The 13,832-nt window shown below is 36.0% G+C and overlaps 1 protein-coding gene across 1 annotated transcript in view; it reads right to left on the reverse strand.

Moving 5' to 3' along the window:
* Positions 1-3,654: 3,654 nt before the first annotated feature.
* Positions 3,655-13,832, reverse strand: part of npm1b (nucleophosmin 1b) — a 52,544-nt gene continuing 42,366 nt past the window's right edge. The window contains exons 9-11 of the mRNA NM_001166155.2: positions 13,678-13,785; positions 12,179-12,253; positions 3,655-4,321 (exon numbers count right to left, since the gene is read on the reverse strand). Of these exons, the coding sequence (NP_001159627.2) occupies positions 4,277-4,321; positions 12,179-12,253; positions 13,678-13,785 (228 nt within the window). The 3' untranslated portion in view covers positions 3,655-4,276. The remainder of the gene's footprint in view (positions 4,322-12,178; positions 12,254-13,677; positions 13,786-13,832) is intronic.

Genomic DNA, 13,832 nt, shown 5'->3' on the forward strand with positions numbered 1-13,832 from the left:
TTATTAAAATTAATCTAAATCGGCTTGCAATGACAAAAACAATTATGAAAGTGTAAAAATCCCTTGCTGTACCTTTAGTTTGTGATGGATTTCTGCATTTAAGAGGGTCTGCAGATGAAAAATAGCATTCTTTTCCGCTTAAACCTTTCAAAAAAAGCACATTAAAAGACATTCAAGCAGTCAATATCATACTTTATAAATGCTTTCGGGGCGACACCGTGGTTAGCACTGTCGCCTCACAACAAGAAGGTTGCTGGTTCGAGTCCCGGCTGGATCAGCTGGCATTTCTGTGTGGAGTTTGCATGTTCTCCCTGTGTTGGCGTGGGTCTCCCCCACATTCCAAAGACATGTGCTATAGGTGAATTGAATAAACTAAATTGGCTGTAGTGTGTGTGTGTGTGTGTGAGAATGAGTGTACTAGGTTGCAGCAGGAAGGGCATCCACTGTGTAAAACGTGTGCTGGATAGGTTGGCGGTTCATTCCGCTGTGGTGACCTCTGATGAATAAAGGGCTGAAGAAAAAAGAACGAATGAAATCTGCTTTCTGTCTGATAAGGGATCAATATGGAAGTTTAGTTTTCTCACACTTGCAAGTGTACACAGATCTCATAATAGACTTGTTTTCCAAGAACTGTGATGATGATTTCACAATTTCAATGTATTTTACATTCAGTTTACCTGTGAAAATAACTTACATTTTTGGTGATATAAAGGGTCCAATCATTTTTTTTCCTTATCTTCCCATCTGAAGCTGCACAAAAAGGTTGATGAATTTCCATATGAATGAGAGGAGGCACTCTTTTAAAAGCGATGTGTTGACTTTAAAAAAAGCAAGTGTGTTGCTTTTAAAGCAATTAGTCATTAAACCTTTATAATCATGAAAAGTCATGAATGTGAATGAGGTCTGACAACTGTCAAACAACTGTCTGTCATTTAATGACAACTTGACAAACATCACAACCTCTTTTTGTCTGTCATGACAACATTTCCATGACAAATCTTTATATATATATATATATATATATATATATATATATATATATATATATATATATATATATATATACATATACCACCATAATGTTGCAAAATAGACAATTAAAGCAGAGAGTTTAATTGCATTTGACCGCATGAGCATACATTTGTTAGGGTCAGTTCCCGCTCAAATAATTTCAGATCCAGTTATAATTGAAGTCAGATTTATTATCTCCCCTTTGTTTTTTGTTTTTTTCCCTAATGATGTTTAACATGGCAAGGAATTTTTTACAGTATGTCTGATAAAACTTTTACTTCAGGAGAAAGTCTTATTTGTTTTATCTCGGCTAGAATAAAAGCAGCTTTTAATTTTTAAAAGCCATTTTAAAGTCAAAATTATTAGCCCCTTTGTATATTTTGGTTTTTGAAAGTCTACAGAACAAACCATCCTTATAGAATAAATTGCCTAATTACCCTATCCTGCCTAGTTAACCTAATTAACCTAGTTAAGCCTTTAAATGTCACTTTAAGCTGTATAGAAGTGTCATGAAAAATATCTAGTCAAATATTATTGACTGTCATCATGACAAAGATAAAATAAATAAGTTATTAGAAATGAGTTATTAAAAATATTATGTTTAGATATGTGTTGAAGAATGTTTCTCTCCGTTAAACAATTAAATGAGGGAAAAATTAACAGAGGGGCTAATAATTCTGACCTTAACTTTAAGACCCGAGTTGTAATTAAACGGACAAAACCACAACTTAATATCAGGTGTAAACTGGGCATCGGTTATCTTCATTGAAAGTTTAAAGGACAGTGTAGATGACAGGCAACATTACATTATTTAAATTCACAGACAAAATTTGTTATTCAGTATTTATTCAATGTACTAACTAAGGATGGATTAACTCTTTTTCATTCCAAGGCATGAAACCCAATCTAACACTGCAACCAAACAGCATGATGCTACAACACTAGACTGATCTCAGTGTAAACCAACAAACAATGTAGTTTTCCAACAGACACACTGCTTGCTTGCAACATATACATGGTGTAAAAAAACTAAACAAATACATTTGTACCAGTTTCACTAGTATTCATCAAACTAATTAAAACAAGGACAGATTATTCTGATTAATTAAAAAAAAAAAAAAACAATTAAAATGATTTAGTGCAAAAATAAAACCAATACAACAAAAGAACAATTTACCAAACGTTTGATTTCAAAGCACCAAATCAACTAAACATCCTTGCTGTCATGTTTAATGAGCTGAACACTTGACTAACTTTCCTCCTTTTTTCCAACAAGGAATAACATTCTGACCGCACTTCTCGACGTGATTTAAATGGGAGAGTCTGTAGCACTTGAGTTAATAGTACATCTGACATGTTCAAGGCCGTCTGCATCTGCATGATCCTGAGGGCTGCACTCAATACTAAGAACCAGACGGAATCTTCTGAAATAATCTTTGACATTATTACACTTCAGCTGCCATCTTAACACAAAGAAATTAAGGAGGACGGTTTACAGTGATTATGGTTTTAAATATACGCCAGAAACAAATTGGTCTTGGGCTGCTAGTGCAAAAAAGGGGTGTTTTGTTTAAGATAGCTAACAGGAGTTTTGTAGCTTTAAAAAAAAAATGATAGTAAAAAAACAAAAACTGAGATAAACCAGCAGCAGCCAATATCAGTTTTATATTTAAGAGTGGCACTCACAAACTCATAACCAAGATCAGATTTTTTCAAAAAAAAAAAAAAAAAAAAAAACAATTGGTCTCAAAAATAATATAATGGTCATAAAAATACCCCTTGTTGTCTGTAAATATATGTATAGTGATTGTGTGTTTTTTAAAAATTACTTTTTGTAAAAAAATTATATAAAAAAATATATTATAATATTTATATGTTATAATATATAACATAAATTACAACATATAAACATATTTGTGTGTGTGTGTGTGTGTGTGTTTTAGCGTGTTTTCTTTTAATTAGAATTTATATTAATTAATTAAAACAAATTTGTAGTGTTTTTATTATAATTTTTATATGAATAATAATATAAAAAAAATATATATATATATATATAATTTTTTAATACTAAATTAATTATTATTATTTAATATATAATATTATTTAATATATTTATTATATTATTATTATTTTAATATTAAAATTATATGTATATATATGTATATATATATATATATATATAATATATATATATATATATATATATATATATATATATATATATATATATATATATATATATATATATATATATATATATATTGCAAAAAATACACATTTTTGGTGTTTTTAATTTTTTTAAAATTATAATAAAAAACATGGTAAAAACACACAAGAAAATATATTTATATATTTTAGCGTTTATATATATAAACGCTATATATATTGTGTGTGTGTGTGTTTTTAGCCTGTTTTTTATTATAATTTTTAAATAAATATATATATTTAGTGTTTTAGAGTGTTTATTTATTCATAAATAAATAAAAAACACAAACACACAAAAATATATATATTTTTCTTAGCTGTTTTATTATACACACACACACACACACACACACACACACACACACACACACACACACACACACACACACACACACACACACACACACACACACACACACACACACATATATATATATATTATATTAGAAAAACAAAGATTATTTTTATGACCATTTACCTATTTTACATAAACATTTCCCCACTAATTTTACACTGACTCCTTTATATAATTAAAAAAATATATTCAAATAACTCAGTGTGTAAAAAAAAATGATTCTATGGTCTATAAATCTGACAATATTTCATTCACTTTTTTTGCTTTATGATAATGAGAAATGGGGAAAATGTTATTATGCACTAGGCATAAGTTTAAAATAGGATTAATTTACTTCAAACTAAACACTTTATTTTTATTTTCCACCCTCTTAACCAATTTTAATTAAATAAGATCTGGAAATGTTTGATAACAATTTTGTGAGTTACCAAGAGACACCTTTAAAAAGCATACCACTATAAGAAACCATTGAGGACCTAAAAAAAAAAAAAAAATCCATCATTTAAAAACAAAATAAAGAATATAAAAGATGATGCATGATATCTGTAACCCCTGCCGAGGACTCTTCTGCTCGACAGAGAAGAGCAGAGCAGGCGGATCGCATTAACACGGGAAGAGGCCAGAATCGTACAGCTGAAGTGCCGTTTACTGGCGAACCGCAGACTTCTGCTGCACTGGGACTGGACGGGGAGCGCAGAGCAGCCATTACTTTTTTAGTGATTGTACAAAGTTCCAAAGGTCTTTGATCACCTGTAAGAAAACAAATAGCAGAGAGAGAGAGAGAGAGAGAGAGAGAGAGAGAGAGAGAGGGAGGGGAAAAAGGATGAGCTGGTAAAGCTGGAACAGAGTTTCTCTGATGTAGCGACTCATTTAGATGCTTAATAATTAGAGCCGCGTGAGTCAGTTTGGACCAAAAGCTCCACATTAGCACAGTGTCTGGGGTAAAACTACAGCCCAGAGGAAGGGGGTGCAGTCGGTGTACATACCAGAGGGTATGACTAGTGCCTCTTTTTGACAAAGACATGTCTCACACCTCTTTGCCTGCTATGCTCCCTGGAAAACACACTCACGCTCGCACACACACACTGCACATCTGAGAGGACACCTGCACTGTGAAGACTCGCATGCCTTGTTTTAGTAGAGATGCACATGGCGCAATGCATCAAAGAGCTCATAACTCTTTACCGAGCGTAAAAAAACAACACAAAAACATGTCAACTCCGTTCCAAAACCTACTGTGCTGCCTTGCTGTCTTGTTTATGCATACATTTTGATCCATGTTTATGTTTCTTGCTTTACGTTTTGCTTTTTTTATTTGTTTAAAGCTGCTGTATGTATATTTAGGACTCTTTAAAGCAGGGGTCTCAAACTCAAATTGGCGGGGAGGCCATTTCAATGACTGACAATTCATAGAGGGTGGATTTAAAAGAGTGGAAACCTGACAAACAGTTGAAGTCAGAATTTTTAGCCCCCCTTTGAATTATTTTTTCTTTTAAAATGTTTCCCAAATGATGTTTGACAGAGCAAGGAAATTTTCACAGTATGTCTGATAATATTTTTTCTTCTAGAGAAAGTTTTATTTGCTTTATTTCAGCTAGAAATTATTAGTCAAAATTATTAGCCCCTTTAAACTATTTTTTTTTTTGATAGTCCACAGAACAAACCATCATTGTACAATAACTTGCCTAATTACCCTATCCTGCCTAGTTAATCTAATTAACCTAAATAAGCCTTTAAATGACACTTCAAGCTGTATAGAAGTGTCTTCAAAAATGTCTAGTCAAATATTATGGTTCCACTTTATTTTAAGTGGCCTTAACTACTATCTACTTGCATCAAAAAATAAATACAATGTACTTACTGTGTTCATAATGTATTTGAGAACACTTGTGGTGCTCTTGAGTTGGGATAGAGGTTGGGTTATGAACAGGTTTGGTGGTATGGGTAGGTTTAAGGGTGGGTTAAGGTGTAGGGAATGGTCAGCAGTGTATTTACAAATGTAATTACAGAAGTTAACTACAGATGTAAATACATACAGGTATTTAATCAAGCATAAGAACACAATAAATGCATGTATTTACACAATAAGTACATTGTAACAAACTATTAATTCCTGTGTAAGTACATATTAGTTAAGGGCACTTAATATAAAGTGACCAATATTATTTACTGTCATCATGGCAAAGATAAAATAAATCAGTTATTAGAGACGAGTAATTAAAACGATTATGTTTATAAATGTGTTGAAAAAACTCTTCTCCGTTAAACAGAAATTGGGGAAAAACTAAACAGGTGGGCTAATAATTCAGGGGGTCTAATAATTCTGACTTCAACTGTAATTGATGCATCTTACATTTACATTTAGTCATTTAGCAGACGCTTTTATCCAAAGCGACTTACAAATGAGGACAAGGAAGCAATTTACACAACCAAGAGCAACAATGAATAAGTGCTATAGGCAAGTTTCAGGTCTGTAAAGTCTAAGAAGGGAAGTATTAGTAGTAGTATTATTATTTTTTTTTATTATTATTATTTTTTTAGGACACCAGACATGGCGTTTATATTTCAAGCATTACCTGTCACCAGTGATGATGCAAATGAGCACATGGATTGTGTCACACAGCTGCTGAAATCTATCTGTGGCTGTTGTGTGTATGGCCGAGCATTAGACACACACTTTTCCACAGAGTTTATGCAGTCAAAACTTGATCTTTTTGTGTCTTGTTGTACATATTAAAGGGGGACTTTAAACTGTAATGAAAATACCATAAACAATAAGCATAACAATAGTTATTATTATTGTTCTGTCCCAACCAAAAGTTGCTAAACCAAACCAAAGGTTGAACAGATAAGAACAGCAAAAAGCAGTTTGGGAAACTTAAGTGAATTCACTGGCAATTGTTCTTCTTTACATCTTTTTATTTTACAGTATATCAAAGAAGGCAAAGTATGCACATATTTACTTTAACTTGTTCAATTCAACCAGCGGTACAATTTTATTAACGTACATTGTTTTCATACAAATCCAGACCAATCATTCACTTTTTAAAAAAAATGTCTAATCCACTTGTTTAATCCCGCATTTTTTCGCAGCTTCGTACGACAGAATTTCTCAAGCTCAAACTCTCGTGTGACTATGGTATAAGGCTTGATCGTCCAGCACACTGACTGGTAACCTGTGTTTAGGTCATGTGGTCGGAGGAGGGACAACGTTAAAATAAGTCTTATGCTGTGTTCACACCAGACGCAGAACGCGTGGATAAATCACGAAATTTGACGTAAATAGCCGCGTGAACATTCGAGTTTACTCGCTTCATACGCGCGTCAAACCACGCTTCATTCGCGTGTCAAATTCACATCAGAACAGACGCGGATTCCTGTGATGAGCAGGGCTTCTGTCTGCCCGAAGACTCTAGCTTCATAGCTAAATAGCTAACATGGATTTTATGAAGAAAAAAAACAGTGTTTATGTGCTTTATGAAGACTGAAAAACAGCGTCGATACGTTTAGGGTCGTGTCTGAGTCCACTACATTCTTTCAGAGGTGCATCCAGCTCTGTGAGCTCATAAACTCCTCCAGAAACTTAACCTGGATGACGGAGGCTTTCTGACTGAGCCAAGCCGAGTTTGATGAACAGGTTCTACGTCACAATCACGCCCCCACAAAAGCAAGCTCCTGATTGGTTAACGCGGCACAAATGAAAGCTGAAGTTCAGATTTTCGAAATCGAGAGATTCGCGCGAAACGCTCGTTAAGCACGTCAAATGCGCAAAACGCTCAATTCGGCCCGCGCCATTCGTGCAATTTGCAGAATTCGCCCCGCGCCATTCGCGCGTATCGCCCCTCAGGATGTCTATTCGCGCGTTTGCATTGACTTAACATGTAAATCACTTGCACTTGACGCTTGTTCCGCGTCTGGTGTGAACGCAGCATTATTTTGCATTTTGAATTTGGACTGCAATACCTAGCTCAACCACTAGAATTCTACTTACGGAACCTTTAAATATTCTAAAAATATATTCGTAAATAAAAAATCTTACACATACCTTAGGAACGGAACATTTTGCCAGTTTCAAAACTTTGACTTTTCCAAACCGGGGTATACCTTGAAAACAGTTATCGTGCCATGTCTATATAATACCATGGTTTTAGTATATATGGCACCAGCCAAAGTATGACAGTAAAGTTCAATGATTATTACGCCAGAATGAGAGTATAGTTCCAAGACATATCGACCTAGACAATAACAATGTTTATTTTTCCATCAGTTTCAGTAAACAGTGTAACTACAGAAAATTCATTTTTGGGTAAGATGCTAATGGTCTAATCCGATTCAATGGTTTATGCTAAGCTAAGCTAAACGAAAAGTGTTCCCGCCAGACTCAAAGATCAGCTGAATGGTTGCAAAAATGATTAAACTCAACTGTTGTAAATTGTAAAACTGATGTTAGTTGTAAAATGACACAATAAAAAATAGTGTTGCTTTAAACTATCCAAACTGTAACATAAAACAAGCTAGCTGTGAAAAAAGACGCAAGTTGTTTCGGATAAAAAGATTAAATTCTGAAAATGTGCTTAAATATACAGAAATAATATGACAAAGTAAAAATTATTAGGGTGCATTGAGACCTGGCCGTGTTTTTGTAAGATCCACCCCATTGGTACCACGTACACACACAGACACTCGCGCTGACATTTGCACTCTCTCAAGCGTAATTCATCCTGAGAGGGAAAAAAAAAAGAGGAGCTACAGCAGACATGATAGTGCGCTCGAGTTAAAAGAGAGATTTTTCTCTTTTGACCCAACCGTGGCCATTTGTGCGGGCTGCTTTAGACTACTGCAATATTTTAGGTCAACACCCAGCCTGACACATATGACTGCAAAAAAAAAAAAAAGAGCTCTAGACTAAAAGAGAGAAATGAGTGAACGAGGCATTTAAATCACAGCTAAAGATGTCAGTCCTGACAGCTCCCTCCTGTTCTTCTGAATGCTAAGAGGTCGATCAGTACATATTTCATTTGCTGATAAAAACAAGAGAGCGGCAGGAACATCTCAGTATGCCACCCCCCATCCTGGCCCACTAAGATGCTGAGGCCTATAATACGTTTATAGGGCATGAACAAAGAGAGTGCTTCACATAAAATTTTAAAGGGATAATTCACATTTAAATAAAACTTCTGACATCAATAACTCACCCTTCACTTGTTCCAGTTTGAGTTTTGTTCAGGTGAACACAAAGGAAGATGTATTGAAGAATGGTGGAAAACTGTAACCATTGACTTCCATACTATGTTTTTGCAAGTATGGAATTCAATGGTTACAGGTTTTCAGCTTTCTTCTACATATGTGTTCACCAGAACAAAAAGGTCAAGTGTGAGTAAATTATGATAGAATTTTCATTTTTGGTTGAACTATCCCTTAAAGGTGCAGTATGCAAGTTTGACACCCAGTGGTTGAACTAAGTGAGAGGAGTTTGTATGCAGACCTGGTGCAGTGCAATCTGAGCTGCATCCAATGCTTTTTAATGACCCTAACCCTACCCGTCACAGTGACGTCATTCACTCCATTGAGTGCATTGTGTCTAACATTGCCTCGCTGAGTGATGCAATCTTAGCTTGCATCATAAAGGCTGCATCCAGATACTATTGGAACTAAGTATGCACCCCACCTGCTTCAAAACACACGCAAGAGCAGGTTGCCAGACTGACAACACCAACAAAGGCTGATTTAAGTCTAAATAAAAGCAACGGCACACAATAGAAGGAATATTTTCCATATTAAAATTCTACCGAACACCTGAAATTTGTATATTACAAACAGCTTTACTTTTTTGCCGCTGAACAACAGAACGAACTGTCAATGATCACCTCAGGTACACCTCATGTGCTTTGTTCAGTGTTAAATGCCAATAATGTGAATCCAAAATCAAACTAAAAGTGCTCAGGGGTAGATTAAATAATGTGTCAGTAAGGGATAAGGGATTCATCAGAATGAACATCAAAAATAAGTCCAAGGCACTTGAAATATGTGGTAAAAATATTTAAAAATCTTTATTGACATGGCTATTCCTTAAAACTGTGCCTACGCATTTCGGCAAGCACATTCATCAGGGTAACCAAATTAATATTGTGAGTTTGTATGTCATTTCACTGGCATTCGTTGCAATACTACTGAAAGCAGCAGCAGACAGTTCACATCAGATCTTGAAAATAAACCATTTGAAAAAGAAGTTTAGAACTGTGACTTACACATATCAGTGTGACCAACACATATCAGTGATTCAGCATGTACATTTGATAAAGAGGTTTAAAATGTATTAATTAGACTGTAAACCTCACCATGTTGTTGGAGTGCAGTAAGTGCCCTATTCTGTGATTCTGAATGGCTGTAATTAATTTTCTGTCATGTTTCCTCTGGTGCAAACAGCCAAATTGCTTATCACAGGGTATCTCCTCACAAAGCTTGCTGTTAGGACAGTGTTAAAATGTAACCTGATCACTTAATGTTTACATTTATATTTTTATTATGCGTTAATTAATAACCACCTCATTTGGAACTCTGAATCAGCTTCTCATTTCGGAGTCTGCTACTGTCTACTGGAGGTTGCATTTTGGTCAAGGATGCTTACTTTGAAAGCCTTGCTGACTGAATGAACGGAATACACTTTATTCCAGCAAGGCAACCTGGGGTGCTAAATTATTATCAGCTAAACTGGCACAGGGTGGGTTAAATGACCAAAACAAAGACAGACATTCCAGCACGTGATGGACATTTTCAAAGCAGAATATCTGACGTCAGCATTGTTTTTCATAAAAACAAGAAGGTTTGCTTAGCATGTTCATTAAAGGGCCATGAAACCCCCTCGTTTCAGCAGGGTGTTTTCACACCTCTACTTTGGAAAAAGACTGAAAAGTGGGCGTGTCCAGCTCTGTTTAGGGGGGAGTGTCTATTTGGGCGCACTGAGTTTCAGAGTCAAAACAAACACACACGGGAGAAAGTGGCTGTGTTTACATGGACATCTGTAGTCAAATTATTTGCCAAATTATTAAATGGTGGACTTTAACTGCAGTTTGGCTCTTTCATTCAGGGAATTTATTCACGTCCCTCGCGACAAACAAGATATTTGATTCGAGGAACTGCTCTAAGCGTGTATTTTTCATGCAATTTTTGATACCGCACGGCGAATGAGAGAAAAAAACCCTCCGCATTTCCCGAAAACTTAGGTGCACACGGCAGGTAGTTTTCAGAAAGCCGCGTGTGTTATTCCGGTCACAAAATGCGGTGAAAATCCTACACGAGGTTAAAGTTTGGTTGTGGTGCTAACATGTTTACACTCAGTGCAATAGTTAACTTAATTCGATACGACCAAACTGAATAAACAAAGAGCACTGGTCGCTCACTTACCAAATCTGTAGAGACAGGACAATCACCAGCAACTAGAGCCGCGTCTTTATTAAGAGGAGACTACAAGCGAATCCGGATCTCAGCGTTTGCAGATGAGAACAGCTCTCAGCTAAACAATAATCCTCCTTAGACACGTAAGTTATTGTTATCGAGCGTCGCGTACACTGTAATCCACACGTGACTCCAGCTGAGTTCTCACAGCGAGAAAATGAAAACAAAACTTAACTGCAGCAAACTATAAAAGAAACACTTCACGCTTGTTTTGCCAACACAACGTGGCGTCTCTGTCATCTAAACACTGTGACAGTAATGAATGTTAATGAAGTTGCACAATAGAACGCGCTGATTGGTTTGAACCAAGCCTTACTCATGCATTAATGCATCACACTGTAAGACGTAATAAGACACACTCTGGCACAGACGTCCAGTCTGCATGCTGGAATACAACACTATTATCTCATGGTCATGACGCTGCTTCAAAAATTAATTTCAAACCGGAAGTACGAATTTGCTTGAAATAACGCAAAAACAACCAATTTACACTTTTTAGTGAAATATATGTGTCCTAATAGTGTTTTTAGCATTGTGGGACACATATACGACTGTCAACAGCTCAAAAAAATGTGTTTTAGTGTTTCGTGACCCTTTAAATATCTACACCGGATACCACAGGACTTAACATCAGGCAGTTGTTTGGGATTTCTAAAGGTGTTCACATGTAAATTCCCCCAGCTTGGCCAGATTTGGCTCCAAACCAAGCATCTTTGAATGCGGAGCCGTAAACAAAGTTACAAGACATATCATGCGCTCCGCCAGACAAAAGAGAACCTCCGGCCACACCGTGACTACATCACATTCGCTGCACGCTCTCAAGTAAACTAGCGTCAACTATAAACCAGCCTTAAGGCTCAATCGTCCAGCTCATCCGCTGACTCTTGAGGATGTCATCAATTTGGCAACCTGCATTTGCGCTTAGTGATTGAAGAAGGGGCTTCGTAAAAAAAAAAAAAAACCTCTCAAGTATTTTGAATTTGGACTGCAATACCTAGTTCAACCACTACAATCCTACATATCCTACTAGGGCAATCCTAAATACACTTTTAAATATGCTCAAACACACAACTTTGGAAAAGCAGTTCTTGTTTGTTTTTTTTTTCTCAGCGTATAAGTGTGACAGTGCTTTATGAAAGTGTCGATACTCACTTGCTTATCAGAGATCTTGAAAGAGCTTCTAGCGAAGTTCTCGAACTTCTGTTCCGTCTTTGGAAATGGCTTCCCCTGAAACACATATTTTTGTTGAAATGAAATGGCCCTTTTTCATCACTTGTGTCTCTCTGCTAAGTGTTGAGCTCATGCTGACTCAGAGCCAGGGCTCTGCCGCGGTGATGAACAGGGTGAGTCGTTGGGTGTTGGACGCACTTCAGTGAACTCGCATTTTTTTGTGGCCTTTACAGTAATTCCAGTTTCCCCCTTATCTACAGCAGACCGAATGAAATCACACGGACACAAATCATCATATCTGCTCAACACAATCCATCCGCGGTATCCTTCCAGTTCTATTACTACACAACATACTAATCATCTCGCTCTCCTGTTCCTGGAGCTTTTAAGAAGTGTGCAGCTTTATGTTTTAAAGGAACAGTCTTTATATTGTATCTACCATTATAGAATCTTAAATTAAAATAAGCAACACTGATAATAAAATTAATGCTTCTTTAGCACCAAACCAGCATTATAGAATGTCCAAAACATCACAAATTAAGAATGCTTAATATTCTAAATGACTAAATCGCACTTTTAAATATATTCAAATGCAACTAATTTAAATAATAATGTTTCATAGGTAATAAGAGTTGAGGAGAAACTGCTAATTCCCTTCAAACCCAGGTGAGCAAATTTGTACATTTTCTGCCCCATTAAAGGCTTCTTTCTCATTATGTAGTTAATAACAAACGATATACAACATGTTTTTATCTATGGGACGTAGTTTGGACAGATCGATTCTTCGCCTTGTACAGTCATGAAGCCTGAAACCCCCTGTCGTCGATCCATCTTGCAGTGTAAACAAAGCAGCGACAAAATGCTAGCCCAGATAGTCACGCAGTGTGTAAACATCAGTGACATGACTACTTTGAAAATCCTGCAGTCTGAACTCGGCATTAACTGTTCCAAGTTACAACAGATATACCCACATTCATTTTTAAGTAAATCAACTTGTTGCTTTTAAGGCAACCGGTTTACTCATAAATCGCCTTTTTACACTAAAGTTTATCAGAGCATCTCTAAAACCATCATAGTGTGTTTGCATACAGTTGTTTAACATTATCTGTAAGTATTGGTAAAAAAAAAAAATACCAATGCAATAAGAAACATCCCAAAACTCTTATAGGGGATCTTATAGATGTGAAACTGAAGACTGTTAATGGTCAGGCCTGCAGACCCAATGCATGCATTTGGGAACTGATTGAGCAGGTGGACTCCGAAAGGCTGGTTAATCCCAATATGCTGATGTAATATAGCTGGTCATTCCCCCTCCGGCCTATAACTCAGACACCTCATTAACATTTGACCATCTCGTCATCTGCAAAACCGACCTTCTTACTGTTAATACACAGCATGTGTTTGCATGCACGTGACAAGAAATGCACCAACAGTTAGCAGAGAGACAACTGAGATTGAGGAAAAAAGTGGAGAATTCCTACCTCTTTAGCTGCTGATGTAAGTTTGCTTTTGACTTCACTCAGGCTGGGAATGCTGGGAGTCTTCCCAGAAGGCCCTGCAGCAGACTTGTCTTTTACTTTCTGCGGTGTCTGTAAATTAGCAAAACACAAAATATGTCAATTCAATAAAACAACAC

The sequence above is a fragment of the Danio rerio genome, chromosome 14 (genome assembly GCF_052040795.2).
Source record: "Danio rerio strain M-AB ecotype USA chromosome 14, GRCz13ab, whole genome shotgun sequence".
NCBI classification, from domain to species: domain Eukaryota; kingdom Metazoa; phylum Chordata; class Actinopteri; order Cypriniformes; family Danionidae; genus Danio; species Danio rerio.